This window comes from Oncorhynchus clarkii, chromosome 12 (assembly GCF_045791955.1).
Source record: "Oncorhynchus clarkii lewisi isolate Uvic-CL-2024 chromosome 12, UVic_Ocla_1.0, whole genome shotgun sequence".
NCBI classification, from domain to species: domain Eukaryota; kingdom Metazoa; phylum Chordata; class Actinopteri; order Salmoniformes; family Salmonidae; genus Oncorhynchus; species Oncorhynchus clarkii.
The window spans coordinates 60705783-60733555 of NC_092158.1; the positions used below are offsets into that span (position 1 = coordinate 60705783).

General features: G+C 41.3%; 2 protein-coding genes across 5 annotated transcripts; both read left to right on the plus strand.

The window, feature by feature from the left end:
* The first annotated feature begins 3170 nt into the window (after positions 1 to 3170).
* Positions 3171 to 13339, plus strand: LOC139420917 (mitochondrial ribosomal protein S34). Its single transcript, XM_071171336.1, has 5 exons — positions 3171 to 3252; positions 3927 to 4130; positions 4562 to 4717; positions 5868 to 5910; positions 10696 to 13339. The coding sequence occupies exons 2-5, from the start codon at positions 3966 to 3968 to the stop codon at positions 10992 to 10994; spliced, it is 663 nt and encodes a 220-aa protein (XP_071027437.1). The 5' UTR covers positions 3171 to 3252; positions 3927 to 3965; the 3' UTR covers positions 10995 to 13339.
* A 2405-nt stretch (positions 13340 to 15744) lies between these two features.
* On the plus strand, positions 15745 to 25967 carry LOC139420922 (NME/NM23 nucleoside diphosphate kinase 3). 4 transcript variants are annotated; one of them, XM_071171344.1, is made up of 6 exons: positions 15745 to 15789; positions 16141 to 16194; positions 19673 to 19803; positions 20094 to 20195; positions 20368 to 20480; positions 20798 to 25967. In XM_071171344.1, the coding sequence occupies exons 2-6, from the start codon at positions 16152 to 16154 to the stop codon at positions 20913 to 20915; spliced, it is 507 nt and encodes a 168-aa protein (XP_071027445.1). In that variant the 5' UTR covers positions 15745 to 15789; positions 16141 to 16151; the 3' UTR covers positions 20916 to 25967. The 4 variants fall into 4 exon arrangements, with proteins under 4 accessions (XP_071027445.1, XP_071027443.1, XP_071027446.1 ...); XM_071171342.1 differs by lacking the exon at positions 15745 to 15789 and adding an exon at positions 15996 to 16032; XM_071171345.1 differs by lacking the exons at positions 15745 to 15789; positions 16141 to 16194 and adding an exon at positions 16406 to 16649.
* Positions 25968 to 27773: the final 1806 nt, after the last annotated feature.

Consider the following 27773-nt stretch of genomic DNA (forward strand, 5'->3'; position numbering starts at 1 on the left):
ACAGGTGTGAGTGTTGACGAGGACAAGGCTGGAGATCACTCTGTCATGCTGATTGAGTTTGAATAACAGACTGGAAGCTTCAAAAGGAGGGTGGTGCTTGGAATCATTGTTCTTCCTCTGTCATCCATAGTTACCTGCAAGGAAACACGTGCCGTCATCATAGCTTTGCTTTAAAAGGGCTTCACAGGCAAGGATATTGCTGCCAGTAAGATTGCACCTAAATGAACCATTTATCAGATCATCAAGAACTTCAAGGAGAGCGGTTCAATTGTTGTGAAGAAGGCTGCAGGGCACCCAAGAAATTCCATCAAGTGCCAGGACCGTCTCCTAAAGTTGATTCAGCTGCGGGATCGGGGCAGTACAGAGCTTGCCCAGGAATGGCAGCAGGCAGGTGTGAGTGCATCTGCACGCACAGTAGGGCGAAAACTTTTGGAGGATGGCCTGGTGTCAAGAAGGGCAGCAAAGAAGCCAATTCTCTCTAGGAAAACTTCAGGGACAGACTGATATTCTGCAAAATGTACAGGGATTGGACTTCTGAGGACTGGGATAAAGTTATTTTCTCCATTGAATTCCCTTTCTGATTGTTTGGAGCATCCGGAAAAAAGCTTGTCCAGAGAAGACAAGGTGAGCGCTACCATCAGTCCTGTGTCATGCCAACAGTAAAGCATCCTGAGACCATTCATGTGTGGGGTTGCTTCTCAGCCAAGGGAGTGGGCTCACTCACAATTTTGCCTAAGAACACAGCCATGAATAAAGAATGGTACCAACACATCCTCCGGGAGTAATTTCTCCCAACCATCCTGGAACAGTTTAGTGACGAACAATGGCTTTTCCAGCATGATGGAGCACCTTGCCATAAGGCAAACGTGATAACTAATTAGCTCGGGGAACAAAACACTGATATTTTGGGTCCATGGCCAGGACACACAAACCAAAACCAACTAATTCTGACAAACTCCAAGCATGGATTGGCCTGCCATCAGTCAGGATGTGGCCCAGAAGTTAGACAGCATGCCAGGGCGGATTGCAGAGGTCTTGAAAAAGAAGGGTCAACACTGCAAATATTGACTCTTTGCATCAACGTCATGTAATTGTCAATAAAAGCCTTTGACACTTATGAAATGATTATAATTATACTTCAGTATTCCATAGTAACATCTGACAAAAATATCTAAAGACACTGAAGCTGCAAACTTTGTGGAAATTAATATTTGTGTCATTCTCAAAACTGTTGGCCGTGACTGTATATACACACACACACACACACACACACACACACACATATATACATGCATACATATTTATACACTACCGTTCAAATGTTTGGGGTCACCTAGAAATGTCCTTGTTTTTGAAAGAAAATCACATTTTTTGTCCCTTAAAATAACTTCAAATTCATCAAAAATACATTGTAGACATTGTTAATGTTGTGAATGACTATTGTAGCTGGAAAAGGCAGATTGTTTTAATGGAATATCTACATAGGCGTACAGAGGCCCATTATCAGCAACCATCCCTCCTGTGTTCCAATGGCACGTTGTGTTAGCTAATCCAAGTTTCTCATTTTAAAAAGCTAATTGATCATTAGAAAACTCTTTTGCAATTATGTTAGCACAGCTGAAAACTGTTGTACTGATTAAAGAAGCAATACAACTGGCCTTCTTTAGACTAGTTGAGTATCTGGAGCACCAGCATTTGTGGGTTCGATTACAGGCTCAAAATGGCCAGAAACAAAGAACTTTCTTCTGAAACTCATCAGTCTATTCTTGTTCTGAGAAATTAAGGATATTCCATGCAAGAAATTGCCAAGAAACTGAAGATCTCGTACAGTGCTGTGTACTACTCATTTCACAGAACAGCACAAACAGGCTCTAACCAGATTAGAAAGAGGAGTGGGAGGCCCCGGTGCACAACTGAGCAAGAGGACAGGTACATTAGAGTGTCTAGTTTGAGAAACAGATGCCTCACAAGTCCTCAACTGGTAGCTTCGTTAAATAGTACCCGCAAAAAACAACAGTTTCAACATCAACAGTGAAGAGGCAACTCTGAGATGTTGGCCTTCTCAGACTGGCCAATAAAAAGAAAAGGTTAAGATGGGCAAAAGAACACAGACACTGGGAAGAGGAAGATTGGAAAAAAGTGTTATGGACAGACAAATCTAAATTTGAGTTGTTTGGATCACAAAGAAGAACATTCTTGAGACACAGAAAGAAAAAAAAAAGATGCTTGAGGAGTGCTTGATGCCATCTGCCAAGCATGGTGGAGGCAATGTGATGGTCTGGGGGTGCTTTGGTGGTGGTAGAGTGGGAGATTTGTACAGGGTAAAAGGGATCTTGAAGAAGGAAGCCTATCACTCCATTTTGCAATGCCATGGTATACCCTGTGGACGATGCTTAATTTGAGCCAATTTCCTCCTACAACAGGACAATGACCTGAAGCACAGCTCCAAACTATGCAAGAACTCTCTAGGGAAGAAACTGTCAGCTGGTAGTCTGTCTATAATGGAGTGGTCAGCACAGTCACTGTATCTCAACCCTATTGAGCTGTTGTGGGAGCAGTTTGACTGTAAGAAGTGCCCATCAAGCCAATCCAATTTGAGGGAGGTGCTTCAGGAAGTATGGGGTGGAATCTCTTCAGATTACCTCAACAAATTGACAACTAGAATACCAAAGGTCTGCAAGGCTCTAATTGCTGCAAATGGAGGAATCTTTGACAAAAGCAAAGTTTGAAGGACACAATTATTATTTCAATAAAAAATCATTATTTATAACGTCTTGACTATAATTCCTATTCATTTTGCAACTAATTTCATGTATGTTTTCATGGAAAACAAGGACATTTCTAAGTGACCCCAAACTTTTGAACGGTAGTGTACATATATACATCTTTTTAGAATATATTTTCCTTAATTATTCCCCACAATCCCTACCACCCCTCCCCCAATTGGAGTAAACTAATAAACAATAACACTTGGGCTTCTACTTCCATCTTACACATATTATATACATTTTACAGAATCTATTTTACAATAGTTGTATTTTGCTTTGTTATAACTTCAATGTTTGCAAACAAGGCAGGGCAAAAACTAAGTCTGGAGTGTCCCCGGAGTGACCACCCCCAAAACGTTTCAAAGCGGAACGGTTTCTATCCCGGAACTAAAGTAATGCATCAATAATTCTAGGGAGGAATTTTGTCCGTCGTTTGACAATTTCGGAGGAAGCAGTGTGTTGTGGAGGTCAAGTCAAGTCTCAGGTAGCTATCTAGTTATGCAAAATAAAACATCCCTTGGAAATTTAAGCAACTATTTTTTATTTATTTATTGTGATAACAAGAATACTGTGTGTTGAATAGTGGAGTACTTAGCTAGGCCGCTACCGTTAGCGTGTCATGCTCTCATATGTCATGTTAGCTAGCTTGCTATAGACAGATTGCCAGTGCCAGCATGTGAAATAGTAGCTAACCTAAGCGGACCGCATTTAGCGGTAATCATTATTCAATTTAACGGTATTGATTGAGATTCTTAATAAAGATGTTTGGCTGTAATGGGATTACCTACAGTATGATGACTAGTTACTTAATGACTAGAATGTTGCTATCTTACATAACAGTCAGACTCTTGAGGAGTACACTGAATGCAGGCCCAGGAAAAACTAGGGTTCCATGGTCTGGTGTATTTGGGACTAATGATTCTCTTTCAGCAGATAGCTAGATAGATACTGCCCCAAATTCACTAGACCAGAAACTCTGTTTTTACCTGGGTTTGCATTCAGTGTATTTGGGTCATTCTAGTTTATCAAACCTGCGAGTGTCTCCAGGTTATCAGATCTGTGAATGTCTTCATTTGTACCCATGTTGTAAAATGGTCAGAACTGTCTTTATTTACTCCTTTGTGAGCCTAACCCCTAATGTAACCACCCCCCCTCCAGGTTCTGAAGGAGACCCAGTGACAACATTATTGACCAATCATGGTGAAGAAGAAGCGCATCCGCCTGATCGCTGAGATGGCCCGGAAGATCCGTGTGTACCGGGAGCTTAAGAATCGGCCACGGGAGTCTGAGAAGTATGCACTGGACTACGACACCATGACGCGACCGCACACCAGGAAGACCCTGCCCGTGCTTGCCTGGCAGGTATGTGTGTGGGGCACCAGGTAGCCTAGAGGTTAGAAAGCAGGACCAGTAGCCAGAAGGTTGATGGTTCAAGCCCCAGGCCAGGTGTAAAAAGTGGGAGCTTAACTAGCAATCAGAAATTATAGTTATTTCAATCAAATGAAAGCATAAATGTTTGTTTTATTAACAATGAATAATGAGTAGAAAGTTGTGGGTCTCTGATGCCAGATCCCATCGACTACTGTTGTTCCCTTGATAGGGTTGCAAAATTCGGGTACATTTCCCAAATGTTTTCCTGAAATCCTGGTTGGTGTGATTCCTGGATTTCCTGCTTATTTCTGCAAGATCCTGGGAACCTTCCGACTGTGTTTTCGGGAAAACCTGGGAATTTCAGAAACCTGGGAACCCTAGGTTTGGGGAAAAAAACCTAGAACTGCTTTATTTCTATTCAGGACGTGAGGAGAGAGAGCCGTCTCTTCTCCCTGCTGTCTGGCCTCAGGATGTTCGGGGTGGGCCACCTGTTCACACGCAAGTCCTGGCTGACAGAGCACCCTGAAGCACCTAGCTACTGGCAGGTCACCAAGGTCAAGGTGGACTACACTGCAGAAGTGAGTGGGGAGGGGGGTGGAAAGGAGTTTCAGGGGTAGAGGGTGAAGGGGAGTGGGGGCTTATAACACTGTTATTACACTGATAAGTCTGACTATAAAGCCTCATACTTTGTGTATATATAGTGTATGTATGTGGACACCACTTCAAATGTATGGATTCGGCCATTTCAGCCTCACCCGTTGCTGACTGGTGTATAAAATCGAGCACACGGCCATGCAATCTCCATAGACAAACAATGGCAGTAGAATGGCCTTACTGAAAGAGCTCGGTGACTTTCAACGTAGCACCGGCATAGGATGCCACCTTTCCAACAACTCAGTTTGTCAAATTTCTGCCCTGCTAGAGTTGCCCCTGTCAACTTCGGAAGAAATGTCAGCACAAGAGCTGTTCGTTGGGAGCTTCATGAAATGGGATTCCAGAGCCGAGCAGCCGCAGACAAGCCTAAGATCACCATGTGCAATGCCAAGCCTCGGCTGGAGTGGTGTAAAGCTCGCCGCGATTGAACTTTGGAGCAATGGAAAGGCATTCTATGGAGTGATGAATCACGCTTCACTGTTTGGCAGTCCGACAGACGAATCATGGTTCGGCAGATGCTACCTGCCCCAATACATAGTGCCAACTGTAATGTTTGGTGGAGGAAGAATAATGGTCTGAGGCTGTTTTTCATGGTTTGGTCTAGGCCCATTAGTTCCAGTGAAGGGAAATATTAACGCTACAGCATTCAATGACATTCTAGACGATTTTCTTCTTCCAACTTTGTGGCAACTGTTTGGGGAATGTTCTTTCCTGTTTCAGCATTGCAGTGCCCCCGTGCACAAAGCGAGGTCCATATAGAAATGGTTTGTTGGGATCGGTGTGGAAGAACTTGACTGGCCTGCACAGAGCCGTGAACTCCATCCCATCAAACTAATTTGAGATGAATTGGATTGCCGACTATGAGCCCAACATCAATGCTCAACCTCAATGGAAGCAAGGTCTAACATCTAGTGGAAAGCCTTCCCAGACGAGTGGAGGCTGTTATAGCAGGAAAGGGGGGAATAATTCCATATTAATAACCATGATTTTTAAATGAGATGTTCGATGAGCAGGTGTCCACATACTTTTGGTAATGTAGTGTACATGTTTATAACTCTGCTGCCTTCTCTGTAGAACATGGACCACGGCAGAGCATGGGGAGTCCTGACCTATAAAGGTGAGAATTTTCCATTCACACATCCTATATCATGCTCTCTTCCTGAAGAAAGAATAGGTTTGGCTTTCCTCTGTAGTACTCTGTAGTACTGACATGTGATTCACGATAGTGGTCGTGAACAGATAAGAGATTTTATTTGTTTTCACAGAATGACATTTCAGCAGCTTTTCATATGCCTCTCTGTCATTGCATAATCTCTCATAGATGAAATAATGCCTAGGTTTAGGTTTCTTCAGCATTAACTTCGTCCCCAGGCTCAAATTGCTGGTTACATAGAGCCTGGTAACAGTTTAAGTGTCTATTGACGATAGTATCTTCTGACCGGGGGAGTTTTTTTTAAGAGTTAATATATTTTAAAAAGTTAAATTATTACACCTTTATAGAGTTAGGGTTCCATGTTAGAGCACTTGTTTATGGAAAACGCTGAAGAATAATTGGCTAATGAGCTATCTGTGTCTCCGAACACCTGTGTGTAAACATAAGACGGAAGCCATAAACGTGTTGTAACTGAAAAATACTATCGGCTCCTGTAGTCCAACTATTGGGCTAGACAACAGTGTGCATTAATGTGGGACTTGAAATTTGTGTAGTTAAAATTGAGGCGGGAGCTGTAGCTGTAGCCTTGGCCTATTACACTGAACAAAAATATAAACGCAACATGTAAAGTGTTGGTCTCATTAGCTGAAATAAAAGATCACAGAAATATTCCATATACACAAAACGCTTATTTCTCAAATGTTGTGCACAAATTTGTTTACATAGCTGTTAGTCAGCATTTCTCCTTTGCCAAGATAATCCATCGACCTGGCAGGTGTGGCATATCAAGAAGCTTATTAAACAGCATCACTTTACACAGGTGCACCTTGTGCTTGGGACAAAATGCCACTCTAAAATGTCCAGTTTTGTCACACAATGCCACAGATGTCTTAGGTTGATAGAGTGTGCAAATTGCATGCTGACTGCAGGAATGTCCACCAGAGCTGTTGCCAAAGAATTTAATGTTCATTTCTCGACCATAAGCCACCTCGTATATTTAGAGAACTTGGCAGTTCTTCCAACCGGCCTCACAACCGCAGACCACCTTTAACCACGCCAGCCCAGGACCTCCACATCCGGCTTCACTTTCAGGATCGTCTGAGACCAGCCACCCGGACAGCTGATGAAACAGTGGGTTTGCACAACCGAATAATTTCTGCACGAACTGTCAGAAACCATCTCAGGGAACCTGATCTGCGTGCTCGTCATCCTCACCAGGGTCTTGACCTGACTGCAGTTCGGCGTCGTAACTGACTTCAGTGGGAAAATGCTCACCTTCGATGGCCAATAACACACTGGAGAAGTGTGCTCTTCACGGATGAATCTCGGTTTCAACAGTACCAGGCAGATGTTAACTTGAACAGAGTGCCCCATGGTGGCGGTGGGGTTATGGTATGGGCAGATGCTAACGTTGTGAACAGAGTGCCCCGGACAGGAATTGTCCGTAGAGCTCCGAGACAGGATTGTGTTTCAGCACAGATCTGGGGAACAGTACCAAAAAATGTCTGCAGCATTGAAGGACCCCAAGAACACAGTGGCCTCCATCATTCTTAAATGAAAGAAGTTTGGTTGGAACCACCAAGCCTTTTCTTAGAGCTGGCCGTCCGGCCAAACTGAACAATCGTTGGAAAAGGGCCTTGGTCAGGGAGGTGACCAAGAACCCGATGGTCACTCTGACAGAGCTCTAGAGTTCTTCTGTGGAGATGGGAGAACCTTCCAGAAGCACAACCATCTCTGCAGCACTCCACCAACCAGCCCAGACAGAAGCCACTCCTCAGTAAAAGGCAGATGACAGCCTACTTTGAGTTTGTCAAAAGGCACCTAAAAGGACTCCGATCATGAGACACAAGATTCTCTAGTTTGATGAAACCAAGATTGAACTCTTTGGCCTGAATGCCAATTGTTACGTCTGGAGGAAACCTGGCACAATCCCTACGGTAAAGCATGGTGGTTGCAGCATCATGCTGTGGGGATGTTTTTCACAGGCAGGGACTGGGAGACTAGTCAGGATTGAGGCAGAGATGAACGGAGCAAATTTACAGAGAGATCCTTGATGAAAACCTGGTCTAGAGCACTAAGGACCTCAGACTGGGGTGAAGGTTCACCTTCGAACAGGGCAACGACCCTAAGCACACAGCCAAGACAACGCAAGAGTGGCTCTGAATGTCCTTGGGTGGCCCAGCCAAAGCCCGGATTGAACCTGATCTAACATCTCTGGAGAGACCTGAAAATAGCTGTGCAGCTATGCTCCCCATCCAACCTGATGAGCTTGAGATGATCTCCAGAGAAGAACGGGATAAACTCCAAATACAGCTGTGCCAAGCTCATACCCAGGAAGACTCAATGTTGTAATAGCTGCCAAAGATGCTTCTACAAAGTACTAATTGAAGGGTCTGATTACTTATGTAAATATGATATTTCCGTGTGTAATGTTTATAAATTAGCAAAAATAAATAAAAACCTGTTTTTGCTTTGTCGTTATGGGGTATTGTGTGTAGATATTTTAGAATAAGGTTGTAACATAACAAAATGTGGAAAAAGTCAAGGGGTCTGAATACTTTCCGAAGGCACTATATGAGTAGCTCGCCAAACAATTCTGAAAGTACATGCAATTTTCACGTATTCTGCCACAAAACTCATAAACAAATCTCAAGTATCAGACACCGCAAGCTCCCAGCGGCTATATCTTGCCAATGCAACATTGACATTATCCCACCCCTGGTCAGCCACTATTGGCTTAAAAAGCCAAACCTAACATATCTTCCAATTAATTGCAATTAATCGCATCTGTCTGTGTGATGTGCAAGTTTGTCCATCACTCCGTGTGTAGCTAGTCGATGTGATTATCGTCTTGTGGGTTGATAGAAAAACTTTCCCCAAAAACTTATCATTAAATGTTAACTGCAAAGTAGGCTTACTTGGCAGAAGTATATCATGACTAAGTATGTCATTTGTATCTATTAATTGTTAGTTGCAAACTTTACATGAAATGAGCTGCTGCAGTACAGAACCATCACTAGACCGGAACATTAGATGGCACATTCCTTAACTTCTTGATGCACCCATCCCTTTAGCGGGATAATTTTCGTCAACATCCGCTGAATTGCAGAGCACCAAATAAAAATGTAATTGCTAAAAATATTTAATTTTCATGAAAGCACAAGTGCAATATAGCAAAACACAGCTTAGCTTGTTGTTAATCCACCTGGCGTGTCAGATTTCAAAAGAGCTTTTTGGCGAAAGCATACCAAGCGTTTATGTAAGGACATCTCTCTCAGCAGACAAAACATTACAAAAAGCTAACAGCAGATTGGTCACGAAAGTCAGAAAAGCAATAAAATGAATCTTGAACCTTTGATCTTCGGATGTTTGCACTCATGAGACTCTCAGTTACACAATAAATGTTCCTTTTGTTCCATAAAGATTATTTTTACATCCAAAATACCTCCATTTGGTTGGCGTGTTATGTTCAGAAATCCACAGGCTCGAGAAGTCACGACTGGGCAGACGAAAATTCCAAATAGTATCCGTAAAGTTCGTAGAAACATGTCAAACGTTTTTTATAATCAATCCTCAGGTTGTTTTTACAATCTATAATTGATCATATTTCAACCGGACAGTAGCTTCTTCAATAGGAGAGAGAGAGAAAATGTCTGCTCCACTCTGTTGGCGCATGCAAAACGCTGCTGGCACCCAGCCATCCAATGACTCGATGTGATCTTTCTTGCTCATTTTTCAAACTAAAAGCCTGAAATTATGTCTAAAGACTGTTCACAAAATGTGGAAGCCATAGGAAAAGGAATCTGGTTGATATCCCTTTAAATGGAGGATAGGCATGCAATGGAACAGGGAGATTCATTTCTCTTAGGCACTTCCTGGTTGGATTTTCCTCAGGTTTTCGCCTGCAATATCAGTTCTGTTATATTCACAGACAATATTTTGACAGTTTTGGAAACTTTAGAGTGTTTTCTTTCCTAATCTGACAATTATATGCAGATTATGGGCCTGAGAAATAGGCAGTTTCATTTGGGTACGTTTTTCATCCAAACATCAAAATACTGCCCCCTACGCTCAAGAGGTTTTAAAAACGCGCACGTTTTTTTCCCTTTTTTTTCTTTTTTTCACATACCTAAAAAAAGTGTCTTCAGATTTAAGCATTGACATGAATTTGAACATCAATGTAGTTTGTCTACTAACAATTGTAATTTTTAGAGTAAAAAACAAACAATATAAAATATGGAAAAATACAACGGAACATAATTTGGGAAAATATTAAACAGAATTTGGGGGCTGGGAAAAGATTTTATAGGGCCCCCGTTAGTTGTTTATTATCAATTATTTTACCAGCTATATTGACAGAGAACAGTACACTTAAGGACCTGGGGAAGAGTTGCAGGGGAGAGGACGAGAAGAATGTGCCTATTTGAAATCTTGAAAAAATGTGTAGCTCTTGACATGTTTAATTTTCTCATGCTAGAAAAGGTTGGAGACCCCTGTGCTAGATGGTGATGGACTGAGAGAACAGTCAATTAAAACCGGTGGCTGTTTTCGCCACTCCTGCCATAGACTCCCAGTCATGCCCCGTTCTGAGGCGCTGTGAGACCAGACTATTCGACAGAGAGAGCTGGCTGATAGGCCAGACTACCTCCGCATTACTGCCATTTGACATATTTATCACAGCAGTGGTTGTGAAAAGAGATTAGGAAAAGATGACCAAGTCACCATTGTGTATATTATTATTTTCCACAGGCAAGCAGGAGAGTGAAGCAAAGGAGATGGACAAGGTGATGTACCATGACTGGCGTCTGGTGCCCAAACATGAGGAGGAGCAGTTCAAACTCTACAACCCTGTTCCCGAGCCCCCCATACGCTATGTGTCGTACCCGCCCCTGCTCCGTGCCATGCTCCTCGCCCAGCGGCAGAAAGATGAGCTAGGGTCGGCAGCTGAGGAGCCAACCTTACCCCTAAAGAGGGATGTCCTACTCAGCAAAGAGTACTTCAGAAGTCAGGAGAAAAAGAGGGAGAGGCAGGAGGGGACAGCAGTGTGAGAGAGGGGTCAAGCGGAAAGGGGGTGGAAGGTTACCAACAAGGGACTGTGATGTCAACTTGGATAGATCATAGGCTGCGTTCTGTTTCTCAAAGTATTGAATTGGTGCAAGCATGGAGTTTTGACCATATCCTTTGCACCAATCCATTCCATTTAAATCCATGAGAAGGTGTAGGAGTGCACATCTCAGGAAAAGGGTAGAGAATTGGACCATCGCTATAGCCGTTTTCCTTTACATTCATATGAGCCTTCTATAACAATTCCACTGAATAGAAAGAATTTGGATTATCAGATGGACTTGAGTGACAGCTTGCTGTAAGGTTTCCACAACTGGCACTTGTCTCTTATGCGTATTGTGATGTGATGCTTGTGTGTTTGTATTGTAAATAGTAAAATATAATACTACATTATGAAAAGAATGGGCACTCTTAGTTTTTCTTAAAATGGATTCATTCTAACTGGATGACTGGGTTAAGATCGATAATAAATAAAAACTATTGTCCCACCCATGTCAAAGCAATTATTATTCCATATCCGTCTCGACAACTCTGATGTGTGTTTTTTTATCAAAGTTGCCGGGATGTCACTTGTCCTACTTAAAATCAGTACACTCGTAACAATTAAAGCATTGCGAAACTTCTATTCGATCAAATAAACCTTTTGCTTGATACGGGCTAAATGAAATACATGTTTTTGAACTCCTAAGAAAGTTTCAGGTTAAGTACATGTTCGCTCATTAGATGGTTCTCTAATTGAACGTGTTCCCGCATATAAATACTTAGGCGTATGGATTTAACGTTTAAAAACAGATTGTGCTTTTCTCTAAGCAGTGGGAAGCAGATTATTCAGTCAACCTTTTTATCTGTTCTTGATTATGGTGATATTATTTATCAAAGTGCAGCTTCTACTACTCTTAAACCTTTGGATGCCATCATTTAGTGCCCTTCGTTTTGTGACAGTGACAGTTTTGATACTCATCACTGCATCCTGTGTCAAAAGGTTGGCTGGACTTGGCTGAAGACCTTTATAGATCTCTACATTAGTCCCTTTTTTTTGTTTTCAAGGCCCTACTTCATACTTCTGTCATATCTAACTTTTCTGTTGAAGCATAGACACCTGAGTTGCCTAATCCGTTCACAGGATTGGTTAACTCTTGAGGTTCCAAGGATCTCCACCGAGCTAGATAAATCTGCTTTTAGTTTTAATGCACCGTATCGCTAGAACATAATTCTAAATACATTTCATCTTGATGTTCTGTTGCCATTCAGGCAATTTAAAGTATTGATTGAGGACGTATTTGTGGAGGAATGTCACTTTGTTTTACAATTTTTTAATTGTTTTTATTTTTTGTTTTGAATCTTTTATTTTATTGCAGAAAAAACAGTATACAAACAGACAATGATAACATATGTTAGGGGTACAACAAATGACAGATTACACAAAGACCTTAAAACAATGTGTGTGTTTCTTTTAACAGCTTCTTATTAGAAGAATGTAGAGCAGTCTTAATGTCCTGCTCGAATTCCTTATAGAAAACACGTAAGAGTGTTTTTCTATTCGTGAATTTACATTTATGAATATTACATTTTGCCATTAGCACAATTAGATTTGAGGTAAAAATTGTTTTTCTTTATCCATATTATGGTTAAGGAAACCGAGCAGCACATTATCCAATAAAAAACAGAAGTCATCAAGAATATTAACAATTAAAATTATGAAAATCTTTCCATAATTGTTTTACATGTAGACAATGCCAAAATAAATGCAGAACTGTTTCTGGATGCTCAACAAAAAGGACAGTTAATGTTAATGTCTTTTTTGAGTTTCTTCAGGTAATGATTTGCAGGGTAATACTTATGGATAATTCTGAAAGAGACCTATTTGACCTTATTAACAAGCGGGTATTTGTGTGGTAATTGTTTTTATATATTAACGACCACGCTAATACTTGTCTATGAAAAGCAGATCATTTTCTAGGAATCTTATCAATGTTATAGTTACAAAGTAACAAAATTGAAGCCTCCAAAATGGGAGAAGATGAGGGATGAAATTCCAAATTGAAGTTGGATTCTTTAAAAAATGCTTAGCCCAATTTATCTTAAGTATTATTCAAAGAAGGAAAATCAAAAAAATTGAGACCACCATATTCATATGTGTTCATAATGACAGATTTCCTAATATAATGTGTACCATTTTTTCCAGATGAAGTTGAAAAGCATCTGGTCAACCGCTTTACCTATTTTGTTGTCAAGATGTAGAGACTGGGCTGCATAAGTAGGTTTGGAGATACCTTCAGCTTTAGAAAGCAATTCTCAACCTTTCAAGAATAAATCGCTCTGCAACCAATGGTTCAACTTCTGTTTGGTTTTTTCAATAATAGGTATGAAATTTAATGAGCATCTTTCCTGTTGATTCTTAGACATGGTTAAACAAGGTATGTTAACTTTTTCCTTGACTGGAATATTGCATATAGAGGGTATCACACGGTCTTTAACAGCAAACAATTCACACTTAAGGTTTAGGCAAAGACCAGATGCTCCGGAAAAAATATTTATCACATCGACTACTCTAGGAATTTTATTGTACCTTTATTTAACTAGGCAAGTCAGTTAAGAACAAATTCTTATTTTCAATGATGGCCTAGGAACAGTGGGTTAACTGCCTTGTTCAGAGGCAGAACGACAGATTTTTACCTTGTCAGCTCGGGGATTCGATCTTGCAACCTTTCGGTTACTAGTCCAACGCTCTAACCATAACTGGGGCGGCAGGGTCTCTTATATGTCCCTACCTCAATCAAGTAGAAATGTAAAATGGCTAAGGTAAGGGTTAAGTTTAGTGTTATAGGTAAGGGTTATGATTACAGTTAGGGTTTAGGGTTTGGTTCAGGGTAGGGATGTCCCAAGGAATCTGGATATCAGTGACCGTTTATAGAGTGAGAGACGAGCAAGGTGTTTGAGAGCTTGTTTTTTTAACAGGAAAAACTATGGCAAATAAATGGTACACCGCACAACAACTTTCGAGTGTCTGCCCCAAATAGTTTCTTTAGAAAAGATGAAAAGAATTCACAAGATGTCCTTGATCCAATTGAGGAGTAAGTATATTTAAGTTATAATATTGTTAAGAAATATTTAGGCCTACTGTGTTGATAAGGCAAATTTTGATTATTTGAAAATAATTACTTTTTGCTGAGTTGATAACGTAATGTCGAAGGCAATATTAATTACTGTGTCGATAGGGGAGTAGGCTAGTGTACAATAATAATGTAATTTGATGTGCTATTATTATTTATTTCATGGATTAATTAAATGGTAAATGAAAATATACAAACATGTGCTATAGGATATATAAAAATGGTACGTTGTAATACACTACCCCTACATGCCATTGTGTGCTAAAGCTATGGGACATTCACACCTGCACTGAATAGAATGGGGGATGCCTTTCCTTGAAGGGCGGAAACGAGGTACAACATACAACTTCGATTGAAGACCTAAAATCACACCAGTATCATAACGGTATCCTATCATAGTGGGCATACGGGAGTAGCCTATTCTACGATAATATAACTTTATGTGCTAGCATTATTTATCTAATTGATTACATTTTAAATGTGGATGATATGTTACTTCATTCAATGATTACATTATTGTACAAGGTAGGTACAGGAGTAGCCTACAATAATAATCATGAGTCATTGAATGTGCTGTTAGTATAATTTATTTAATTGAATAATTAAATTGTAAATGGGGATGGGTAGGCTACTTCATTCAGTGAATACTGAATGTCTATCTTTGGGACCATGTTAATGAAGGCTTTTCAGCATTGAACTATGGCAATGTCTAACTAATTTCTGAATCTGTCTTTCTTTTAATCAAGAAGATGTGATAGCCAAAGCAACCAATCAGCTTCCCTGCAGCTGTTGAACCCACCACCCCCACAAGTAATCACATCCTCTTCTCCTGTTCAACCAAATGTGCCCACCACACAGAAAATTACTATTCATACGTCTGTGCCCATGTCAGTGGATGCCTACATTTGAGAAATGTAAACAATATGCTACAGTAGTGTGTGTGTGTGTGTGTGTGTGTGTGTGTGTGTGTGTGTGTGTGTGTGTGTGTGTGTGTGTGTGTGTGTGTGTGTGTGTGTGTGTGTGTGTGTGTGCGCGTGCATGCGTGTGGAGTCCCAAGAAAAGACATGAGTGTGATGTGCCCCTCTGTATCAATGTTGAAATGCCATAAATGAAAGATGGCAACGGAAAAAGTGATGTGAGTGAGAGCTTATGAAAATAAAGACACCTTGGCAGTGCTTAATTTGTAAATTGGGAAGTGCAGGAACAAAAAGTGAGCCAGAGAGGGGGGTGACCCAGAGTACACTGAGGTACCAGAATGCATGAAAAAAACTACTTTATAATAAAGCATTGCATGCATTATCATTGCTTTTGCATACCGGCATAGATCAGTATAGGGGGTTGCAGAAATTGCACACATGGAGAATTTTTTAGCTTATGGTTCGGGGCTATATTTGGGCAACAGGATTAACACAGAGAATTTGGCAAAATACAATGTATGTAGGCTGGTATATACAGTATCATCGGTAACAATTGTGTACAAGCCACCTAGCTAATACAATATTGGAGCTAGCAGTCATTAGTTAAGTTACATGTTAACCATAGCGATAGCTTAATTGGGGCGCAGTAGAGTTCACTGGCCGAATGCCGACACACCGGAAATAATAACTAAAACATTAAACGAGAAATGGTGGAGGCTACCAGAATGATTTTGGGGGGAATAAACGTGGTGAGTGAAACACGTAATTACATAGCACACTTCCTACCCGGTATTCCGCCGCTATACAAATTTGTATGCGTTATTTGTTGGCAACCTTTTTTGAACAGATTCCTCTTGGAACGTTCCACAAATTATACCAACCAGGGACAAATTGACATGTTTGGACTGCAGCCCTTGTCTCCATTGACAGTGCATGTTAATGCATGCTGGTGTTTTATGGAGCTAGGAAGATGTTAGGTAACTTGGTGAAAGGTATCAGTAGTTTATTTCCTGAATCACTCCCCACACTGCACTACTTCCTGGCTGCTTTCCGAAGATACGTGAAGGACTTTCTTCCTTATTTTCACTTTTTCCCTGTAGATGATGCAACGATGATTTTCCTCTTGACTATATTGGCAAGTGTTTTCCAAACAGGTTGGTTGCACTTATTATGGTTTTATATGACATTTCCTCAATTTCATATTCCCTACCCGGTATCCCATTCCGCCGCTATACAACTTTGTATGCGTTATTTGTTGGCAACCTTGTTATTTACGAAGATTTTGGAACAGATTCCTCTTGGAACGTTCCACAAATTATACAAACCAGGGTCAAATTGACATGTTTGGACTCCAGCCCTTGTCTCCACTGACAGTGCATGTTAATGTATGGCGGTATTTTATGAAGCTAGGAAGATGTTAGGTAACTTGGTGAAAGGTATCAGTAGCTTATTTCCTGAATCACTCCCCACACTGCGCGTTCGCGCCCTACCTCCTGGGCTGCTTTCCGAAGATACGTTAAGGACTTTCTTCCTTATTTTCACTTTTTCCCTGTAGATGATGCAACGATGATTTTCCTCAAGACTATATTGGCAAGTGTTTTCCAAACAGGTTGTTTGCTCTTATTATGGTTTTATATGACATTTCCTCAATTTCATATTGTTGATTGAAGTTAAATGCATTGCATATGTTCGATACTTGTTTGCTTGCAGCAGACTGGCGGTAGTGGTTAGTACTCGCAGCTATAGTGATTCAAGTTTTCACCTGACACTGTAGGCCTGCATATTATGGACGTAGCAGAAGGTTCCGAGTTATTTTGCGAATGGAGTGGGACTCTAACTATTGCCTTGTGTTAGAGTTGTGTCAATTCGAATCTGGTATCAGGATAAATATGACAATGAGTCACCTATGAGTCAGTATGCTATGTATTTTTTATTAACTAAGCAATAAGTGGTAAATGCAATTTTCGTATATACGGGCTCTTTGTCCCACCTCGCAGGGCAAAACAGAGAACTGACTTGTTCCTGACAAAGATATTATAAATATACTCTGACAGAGGTAGTTCCTGCTTCCGAGCCGGCCTGTCAGAGTAGAGACTGGGCGTGGTTTAGACTCACCCAGCCTATAGTTGATTGTTGGCGTAGAGCTGGTCCTGGCCCCCAGGCGCTCCAGTTGATAGATGTAACTGTTGCTGTGAAGAATATCTATGCGCTCATGCTCGATACTGTTATCTTGCACCTGGCTCCTGTTATCTAACAAAATACTGTTTGTTCTCGCAACACTACGTTCTGAATGTGCCCCCCCAACTCATTGCACAGTTCCTGTCTTCATGTTATTCTGTATTTTTCCATCACAAGAAAGGCCCATGGCCCTGAAACTGTTAACAATGTTTCAAGTCGGCTATGTTGCATAACACATACATACATCCACACAAGCCAGATAATATTCAATCACATATATGGTAACGGGCTATAGTGCATAACACAGAATCGTCATACTTGTGACATTTGTGTGATCGTCGATCGATTGCTGTTTCGTAAATTGCCAATATTGGAGGGTCAGGGTAGAAGAAGTTCAAGCCGGTTTTAATCATAACCGCTGTCAGATTGGCTTTTTCATTGGCAACATTACCATTCAAATGCGTTGATAACCTATTTATCATCACTAGAAGTTGTCTTTATAGTGCTTTCCTATGTCTACGCTTTGGAATTCTAATGCTGCATTCAAAACAACTGGGAACTCGGGGAAAAAACGAGCTCCGATTGGGTAAAAGCCTCTTTCTGGAGCTCCGAATTTTCGACGTGAAGATCACTGAGGTCATGATTTGACCTCGTTTTTCCCCGAGTTTCCAGTTGTCTTGAAAGCACCACAAGCAACAGAGCAAACAGGTTGTCACTAGTTACTACAGCCGCAAAGTAATAAACCCCGCCAATTTCTTTAATTTATCTTCTTAAATTTTGATTGTCACCATAACCCTTAACCACACTGCTAACGTTATTCCTAACGTTAAATTAAGTACATTTTAATCGTACAGCCAATTTAGACTTTGTGGCTGTGGTAATAGTAGATACCAAGAAACGCTTTCACAAAAACCTTCACTGATCACGTGATCGTCCCAGCTGTACCCAGATAGGAAGAGGAAGAGCATGGCCAAATTCGGCGGAAAATCTGTCTCCCTCCAGCAGGTGGTGTTTCTTTACCCACCAAGCAATGAGTTTTTGTATGGAGGTGTATCGAAATATGGTCAACAAAAAATGGAATGGCTTATTTGGTCGAATAAGTTTTGTAATGCACACATTGTTTTGAGTGTACTGATATAAGTAGGACACGTGATATCCAGGCAACAATGAGAAAAAACACTTTATATCGGAGTTGTCGCGAGATGGCTATGCATATTCATATCATGAGGCTAGTATCTCTTCATTGGATACGGGTGGTTGACATCGACAACCCTCGTCGAATATTACAATAATGAGATGTGTCCACCAATCCAAAGAAAGGATAGGCGGGAGCTAGTCAGCCCGACGTTCTTCTTTGTGGACAATGACTCCAATTGTTAGGGCGGAGAGACATGTATTTTGTCAGTATACCCATAATCTTTGCTGTAACATAGTTAGAACAATTCCATCACGGACACTGTATCCAGTTTCACTATTTGCCACAAAGTCAAAATTGTCTAGGCCTACAGTATATCAAAACAATTAATGAAAACAAAATTGTGCTTTTTGGTCTTCATTTAAGGTTAGGCATAAGGTTAGTAGTGTGGTTAAGGTTAGGGTTGTGTAATCAGATTTTAATAAGATAAATTGTAGTCATATGCGGGGTTTATGACTTTGTGGCTGTGTTAACTTGGGAACCAGGTTCCGGTGACGCTAGCAATCTGATTGGTTGGTCGCACTCACACAAGAGCACCATGGCGCAAGCGAATCTATGATATGGGACGAAGAAAACGGTCATTGCCTGTTCAGCAGGAAAAAATTGAGGATTTGGAGGCAAAACATGCACGAATTGAGGAATCTGATGGTAAGGTGCTATTTCATATTTCACGCAAGCCAAAATGTAGGGTTTTACAAGCAACGCTTTATGGAAGGTGTGTGTGCGTGCGTGCGTGTGTGTGTGGGGGGTGGGGGGGGTAATCCGACACCTCCTCAGCTCATCAGTTATCTAAATCCTCTCTAGAACATTTTAAATTGGCCATGAGATATTGTAGTAATAGTCACATCACAAATGTGATATTTTATTGCTTGTACTTGCTTGGACTGATTAGGTGTATCACATATGATTGTTAAAAAAATAAATAATTATCACACACACGGGATAGGTGCAGTGAAATGTTTTGTTTTACATGGTTAGCGATAGTAGTATGGCGCCCCTGGAGTAAATTCGGGTTAAGTGCCTTGCTCATTCAAACCAGCAACCTTTCAGTTACTGACCCAACGCTCTAATTGCTAAGCTACCTGCCACCCTAACAGATTTGTACGTTTGCCATAATCTGTGGGCTAGATGGAGTTTCCACCATATTGCTCACACACCCCAGCTGCCGATTTCAAATCTACGAGGTATGGCCAATCAACAAATGTCATAGGCTAGGGTTTGATTTGGGACTGGACATGATGGTCATGCTTTTGTCCTAGGTTGGACGGGTGTCAATGAGCACAGCTTCATAGCTGTGAAACCGGATGGTGTGCACCGGAGGCTAGTGGGAGAGATCATCCAGCGCTTTGAGAAAAAGGGCTTCAGATTGGTGGGAATGAAACTAGTCCAGGTAAGAGCACACACACCATGATATACATCCATCAAACCCACATGCGAGGAGAAGGAGGAAGCACTTCATTAGACAGCTTATTAACATAGTTTACAACACTTGTACGCCATCTTTCAAAACAAACAGGCAATAATTTGCCTTTCCAGAGCAGTGTGAAGGGGGTAACTGGCGAAATTGTGTAAAATATATTTAAATAAAATGTGATTTATGTTTGTGAAAGGGGCTTATGATATACTGTCTGTGTTGGATCTCTCTCTGATGTGATGTGGGTGGGTGTGTGTGTTCGCCAGGCGTCCGAGGATCTCCTGAGAGAGCACTACAGGGACCTGAGAGACAAACCCTTCTTCAATGGATTGGTGCGCAACATGAGCTCTGGACCCATCGTTGCCATGGTGAGATAGCATGCCTACTACTACGTACACAGCTGCCCTCTCCCGCTCAAGATATTTTACATATTTTATTATTGTTTACACAATTTAAACGTTACTGGTTATCCACGTTAATGTGCACATCCCTAGTTGTGCAATTGTTCATCCAGGTGTGTATATGTGTGCATGTGTTTAGGTGTGGCAAGGTCTGGATGTGGTGAAGATGTCTCGCAAGATGCTGGGGGAGACCAACCCGGCAGACTCCCTACCAGGAACCATCAGAGGAGACTACTGTTTGGAAGTGGGCAGGTAAAGTGTGTCTGTGTATTGTGTGTGTGTGTGTAACTGGTGTGAAATGGCTAGCTAGTTTGGTGCGCACTAATAGCGTTTCAATCAGTGACGTCACTTGCTCTGAGACCTTGAAGTAGTTGTTTCCCTTGCTCTGCAAGGGCCTCTGCTTTTGTGGAGCAATAGGTAACGATGATTCGTGGGAGGCAGTTGTTGATGTGTGCAGATGGTCCCTTGTTCGAGCCCAGGTAGGGGCGAAGAGAGGGATGGAAGCAATACTGTTACATGTTATCATCAGTGACCATGAAATTATATCTTGTTGACTTTCTGTGTTGTAGGAATGTGATCCATGGCAGTGACTCTGTGGAGAGCGCTCAGAGAGAGATCTCTCTGTGGTTCAGGCAGAATGAGCTACAGTGCTGGGAGGACAGCAGCGGACACTGGATCTATGAGTGACACACACACACACCACTTGTAGACCACCCAAGTGCCTTCAGAAACTATTCATACCCCTTTACTTTTTCCACATTTTGTTTTTCCAAGCGGGATTAAAATTGATTTAGTTGTCATTTTTTTGTGTCAACGGTCTACACAATACTTTGTCAAAGTGAAAGAAATTCTAACATATGTACAAATATTCTTGAAAAATAGAAAACAAATATGTCTTTGATAAGTAGAATAACCTTTGGCAGCAATTACAGCAGTGAGTCTTTCTGGGTAAGTCTCTAAGAGCTTTGCACACCTGGATTATACAATATCTGCACATTATTCTTTTGAAAATTCTTCAAGCGCTGTCAGGTTGGATGTTGATTATGCTAGACGGCTATTTTCAAGTCTTGCCATATATTTTCAAGCTGAGATGAGATGAAATAAAAGATCCCTGAAATGTTCCATATGCTCAAAAAGCTTATTTCTCTCAAATGCTGTTCAATTTGGTTTACATCCCTGTTATTGAGCATTCCTCGCCAAGATAATCCATCCACCTGACAGGTGTGGAATATCAAGAAGCTGATTAAACAGCATGATTATTACACAGGTGCACCTTGAGCTGGGGGCAGTAAAAGGCCACTCTAAAATGTGCAGTTTTGTCAAACAGAACAACGCCACAGATCTCTCAAGTTTTGAGGGAGTGTGCAATTGGCATGCTGACTGCAGGAATGACCACCAGAGCTGTTGCTAATTTCTCTACCATAAGCTGCCTCCAACCTTGTTGTAGAGAATTTGGTAGTACGCCCAACTGGCCTCACAACTACAGACCACGTGTAACTACGCCAGCCCAGGACCACCACATCTGGCTTCTTCCCTTGTGGGCATAGCCACAGGAAGTAGTTTGAGGGTGGGGCTGCTGCAAAAATGCTTGCCTGCGCTGAAGATGTCTGTTTTGGTCCACTAATACAGGACTAGTAAAGGCCCAGAGCACTCATTTTGTGAAAACATTTTACAAAATGTATTTTGAGTGTTTACCAGCATTTGTCTGATTATTATCTGTAAAAAAAGTTAATATGATAATACTTGCTTGATATACAGTGAATTCAGAAAGTATTCAGACCCCAGAGTTCCTCTGTGGAGATGGGAGAACCTTCCAGAAGTACAACCATCTCTGCAGCACTCCACCAATCAGGCCTTTACGGTAGAGTGGCCAGACGGAAGCCACTCCTCAGTAGAAGTCACATGACAGCCCGCTTGGAGTTTGCCAAAACGCACCTAAAGGACTCTTAGACCATGAGAAACAAGATTATCTGGTCTGATGAAACCAAGATTTAACTCTTTGGCTTCAATGCCAAGCGTCATGTCTGTAGGATACCTGGTTACCATCCCTACGGTGAAGCATGGTGGTGGCAGCATCATGCTGTGGGGAGGTTTTTTAGTGGCAGGGACTGGGAGACTAGTCAGGATCGAGGGAAAGATGAACGGAGCAAAGTACAGAGAGATCCTTGATGAAAACCTGCTCCAGAGAGCTCAGGACCTCAGACTGGGGCGAAGGTTCACCTTCCAACAGGTCAAAAACCCTAAGCACACAGCCAAGACAACACAGGAGTGGCTTTGGGACAAGTTTCTGAATGTCCTTGAGTGGCCAGCCAGAGCCCAAACTTGAACCCGATCAAACTTCTTTGGATAGAGCTGAAAATAGCTGTGCAGCGACGTTCTCCAACCAACCTGACAGACCTTGAGAGGATCTGCAGAGAAGAATGGGAGAAACTCCCCAAATACAGGTATGCCAAGTTTGTAACGTCATACCCAAGATGACTCGAGGCTGTAATCGCTGCCAAAAGTGATTCAACAAAGTACTGAGTAAAGGGTCTGAATACTTACAGTTGAAGTTGGAAGTTTATATACACCTTAGCCAAATACATTTAAACTCAGTTTTTCACAATTCCTGACATGTAATACTAGTAAAAATCCCTGTTTTAGGTCAATTATGATCACCACTTTATTTTAAGAATGTGAAATGTCAATAATAGTAGAACAAATTATTTATTTAAGCTTTTTTTTATTTCGTCACATTCCCAGTGTGTCAGAAGTTTACAAACACTCATTTAGTATTTGGTAGCATTGCCTTTAAATTGTTTAACTTGGGTCAAATGTTTCAGGTAGCCTTCCACAAGCTTCCCACAATAAATTGGGTGAATTTTGTCTCACTCCTCCTGACAGAGCTGGTATAACTGAGTCAAGTTTGTAGGCCTCCTTGCTCGCACACGCTTTTTCAGTTCTGCCCACACATTTTCTGTAGGATTGAGGTCAGGGCTTTGTGATGGCCACTCCAACACCGTGACTTTGTTGTTCTTAAGCCATTTTGCCACAACTTTGGAAGTATGCTTGGGGTCATTGTCCATTCGGAAGACCCATTTGCGACCAAGCTTTAGCTTCCTGACTGATGTCTTGAGATGTTGCTTCAATATATCCACATAATTTTCCTTCCTCATGTAGCCATCTATTTTGTGAAGTGCACCAGTCCCTCCTGCAGCAAAGCACCTCCACAACATGATGCTGCCACCCACGTGCTTTACGGTTGGGATGCTGTTCTTCTGTTTGCAAGCCTCCCCCTTTTTCCTCCAAACATAACGATGGTCATTATGGCCAAACAGTTCTATTTTTGTTTCATCAGACCAGAGGACATTTCTCCAAAAAGTAACATTTTTGTCTCCATGTGCAGTTGCAAAGCGTAGCCTGTTTTTTTTAGTGGCGGTTTTGGAGCAGTTGCTTCTTCCTTGCTTGGCGGCCTTTCAGGTTATGTCGATATAGGACTTGTTTTACTGTGGCTATATATACTTTTGTACCTGTTTCCTCCAGCATCTTCACTAGGTCCTTTATTGTTCTGGGATTGATTTGCACTTTTCGCACCAAAGTACGTTCATCACTTGGAGACAGAACGCGTCTCCTTCCTGAACGGTATGACGGCTGCTTGGTCCCATGGTGTTAATATTTGCGTACTATTGTTTATACAGATGAACGTGGTACCTTGTAAATTGCTCCCAAGGATGAACCAGACTTGTGGAGGTCTACAATTGTTTTTCTGAGGTCTTGGCTGATTTCTTTTGATTTTCCCATGATGTCAAGCAAAGAGGCACTGAGTTTGAAGGTAGGCCTTGAAATACAGCCACAGGTACACCTCCAATTGACTCAAATTATGTCAATTAGCCTATCAGAAGCTTCTAAAGCCATTACATTTTCTGAAATTTTCTTAGCTGTCAACTTCGTGTATGTAAACTTCTAACCCACTGGAATTGTGATACAGTGAATTATAAGTGAAATAATCTGTCTGTAAACAATTGTAGGAAAAATAAATTGTGTCATGCACAAAGTAGATATCCTAACCGACTTGCCAAAACTATAGTTTATTAACAAGACATTTGTGGACTGGTTGAAAAATTAGTTTTAATGACTCCAACCTAACTGTATGTAAACTTCCGACTTCAACTGTATGTAAATGTGATTTAAAAAAAAAGTATTATAAATTTGCAAACATTTCTACAAACCCGTTTTTGCTTTGTCATTTGGGGTATTGTGTGTAGATTGATTAGGGGGAAAAATGATTTAATCAATTTTAGAATAAGGCTGCAATGTAACAAAATGTGGAAAAAGTCAAGGGGTCTGAATACACTATGTTTTCCAGTTTCTTGAAATACTTTGCAAATGCAACTTATTTATTTGTGAAAACTGAAATGGTCTATTCATTCATTTTCCATATTAGTAAACTCTCTTATCCAGAGCAACTTAGTAGTGAGTGCATACATTTTCATACTGGTTCCCCAATGGAATCGAAACCACAACCCTAGCATTGCAAGCGCCATGCTCTACCAACTGAGCCACATTATCACATCATCACAAACCACTTGATGGCTCAAAGTGCTCAATTACTGTATTCTGCAATGTTTTTCATCATGGTGATGTAAAGTGTACAGGTACAAACCTAGATGACCAGCCTATGTACAATACAGTAAAGTACATTTACATTAAGTGGTTTGTAAGGATGGTAAATGAATACTACACCAAAAGTGGTTGTTTTCCATGTTATTTGATCAAGATAAATATTTAATTTGATGTGTATGTTTTGTGTCTTTGCCCATAACTTTGCACCTTTTGATGTAAATGGACAGGGTTTTATTGTTTCTGGATTCCATTAGAATGACAATCGCAGAGAATGGGACAGCAACTCTTCAAATTCCAACTGTTGAATCCTGCAAGATACTGTTCTTAGTTATTCAACAACCTCTTTTGCCAAAGGAGGGATGATGAATAATTTTTTTTGTCTGCAATACCTCTAATATTAGTAAAGGCACAATGCACTGCTTTTGTGTAAATGTTTTTATTCTATTTTTATTGTATTCTGATTGTTCAGTGGTTGCTGCAGCACCTTCAGTACCCCTACTTCCCGCGGCTATGCCTGTGGGATGAACTGAGACCAGCCACCTGGACAGCTGATGAAACTGTGGGTTTGCACAACATAAGAAAGCTCACCTGTGTGCTCGTCCTCCTCACCAGGGTCTTGACTTGACTGCAGTTCGGCATCGTAACCGGTTTCAGTGTGCAAATGCTCACCTTCGATGGCCACTGGCATGCTGGAGAAGTGTACTTTTCACATATTAATCCCAGTTTCAACTGTGCTCGGGAGATGCCAGACCCGTATGGTGTCGTGTGGGCGAGCGGTTTGCTGATGTCAGAATGGTGAACAGAGTGCCCCATGGTGGCGATGGTGTATAGGCAGTGTCATGACTCCTGTAAGGATCAGAATGGGTCGGGTGAGACTTGTGGGGGGTGACAGTAATCAGGCCTCTTTCTCCCACAGAGGGGAGAGGGGGAGCTGCTGGATGGTCGACCATTCACACCCGGTTGTTAATTACAAGAGAGGGAGACTCTCTCTTTTGCCCTCCCAAAACTGCAACGTCCAAATGTGGATAACGGAACAATACTTTTAATGTGGGAAATGGTCAGTGGGGAACTATGGAAAACGAATGTAATATTGGTTTTCATTTTCTGATTAAAAACTGTATGAACCAAATACTGTAACTTGGAAAGGATACCCCTTTATCTGTCAAGTTTTCATCCAATATGTCGTACATCCAATATTTTTATAAGGTAATAGTTTTGATATCCTTTGCACATTATGTAGCCATGCCCTGAGTGAGGTCAGAGAGCTTGCCATTATTGACGGACCGCCCCTTTTGACTAAGAGTGCATAAAGGCTTGGAAGGGAAATCAACATTTAGACCAGGAAAGGTGAGGCGAGAGCTACATGTTTTAAATGGTTGAAACTAAACCTCAACATGCGGTGGAGAAATAAACGTACCTTCCTTTAGACCAGAGAGAGACGAAGAGCTGCAGCTCATGTCCATCGTGGTCTAAAGCCTGAATACCAACACGAGGAGGAAGAGGCGAGAAGCTCACAGACAATCACTGGTACAGTTGATTAGCTGTCTTAAGTCAGATATCGAGAAAAGCGAATCTAACTGAAGCCATATTACTACGGTCATCACCAATTGGCGCAGCAGCGCCTCTTCAACCTCAGGAGGCTGAAGAAATTCGGCTTGTCACCAAAAGCACTCACAAACTTCTACAGATGCACAATCGAGAGCATCCTGTCGGGCTGTATCACCGCCTGGTACGGAAACTGCTCCGCCCACAACCGTAAGGCTCTCCAGAGGGTAGTGAGGTCTGCACAACGCATCACCGGGGGCAAACTACCTGCCCTCCAGGACACCTACACCACCCGATGTCACAGGAAGGCCATAAAGATCATCAAGGACAACAACCACCCGAGCCACTGGCTGTTCACCTCGCTATCATCCAGAAGGCGAGGTCAGTACAGGTGCATCAAAGCTGGGACCGAGAGACTGAAAAACAGCTTCTATCTCAAGGCCATCAGACTGTTAAACAGCCACCACTAACATTGAGTGGCTGCTGCCAACACACTGACTCAACTCCAGCCACTTTAATAATGGGAATTGATGGGAAATTATGTAAAATATATCACTAGCCACTTTAAACAATGCTACCTAATATAATGTTTACATACCCTACATTATTCATCTCATATGTATATGTATATACTGTACTCTATATCATCTACTGCATCTTTATGTAATACATGTATCACTAGCCACTTTAACTATGCCACTTTGTTTACATACTCATCTCATATGTATATACTGCACTCAATACCATCTACTGTATCTTGCCTATGCCGCACTGTACCATCACTCATTCAAATATCTTTATGTACATATTCTTTATCCCCTTACACTTGTGTCTATAAGGTAGTAGTTTTGGAATTGTTAGCTAGATTACTTGTTGTTTATTACTGCATTGTCGGAACTAGAAGCACAAGCATTTCGCTACACTCGCATTAACATCTGCTAACCATGTGTATGTGACAAATAACATTTGATTTGATTTGATAGATTGCAATACCGCCCCCTTTGGCAGTTCTATCTTGTCTGAAAATGTTGTAGTTAGGGATGAAAATGTCAGAATTTTTGGTGGTCTTCCTAAGCCAGGATTCAGACACAGTTAGAACATCCGGGTTGGCAGAGTGCTAAAGCAGTGAATAAAACAAACTTAGGGAAAAAACAAACTTATGTTAACTAATGTTAACATGCATGAAACCAAGGCTATTACGGTTACAGAAGTCATCAAAAGAGAGCGCCTGTATCTGAATCTGTATTTGAAATTCACTGCTCGACTCAGGCACCTTACAGATAATTTTATGTGTGCATAAAGTCATTCAAAAATCATGTTAAACACTATTATATCACACAGAGGGACTCCATTCAACTTATGTATGCACATTTTTATTCCTGAATTTATTTAGGCTTG

Excerpts from the sequence above, each read along its gene's own strand:
- LOC139420922 (XM_071171343.1), top strand. The coding sequence starts at position 18,974 with ATGGGACGAAGAAAACGGTCATTGCCTGTTCAGCAGGAAAAAATTGAG. Across the intron at positions 19,804-20,093 it reads TGGGAATGAAACTAGTCCAG|GCGTCCGAGGATCTCCTGAG; the intron begins GTAAGAGCACAC and ends TGTGTTCGCCAG. Across the intron at positions 20,481-20,797 it reads TACTGTTTGGAAGTGGGCAG|GAATGTGATCCATGGCAGTG; the intron begins GTAAAGTGTGTC and ends TCTGTGTTGTAG.
- LOC139420917 (XM_071171336.1), top strand. The coding sequence starts at position 3,966 with ATGGTGAAGAAGAAGCGCATCCGCCTGATCGCTGAGATGGCCCGGAAG. Across the intron at positions 4,131-4,561 it reads TGCCCGTGCTTGCCTGGCAG|GACGTGAGGAGAGAGAGCCG; the intron begins GTATGTGTGTGG and ends ATTTCTATTCAG. Across the intron at positions 5,911-10,695 it reads GGGAGTCCTGACCTATAAAG|GCAAGCAGGAGAGTGAAGCA; the intron begins GTGAGAATTTTC and ends TATTTTCCACAG.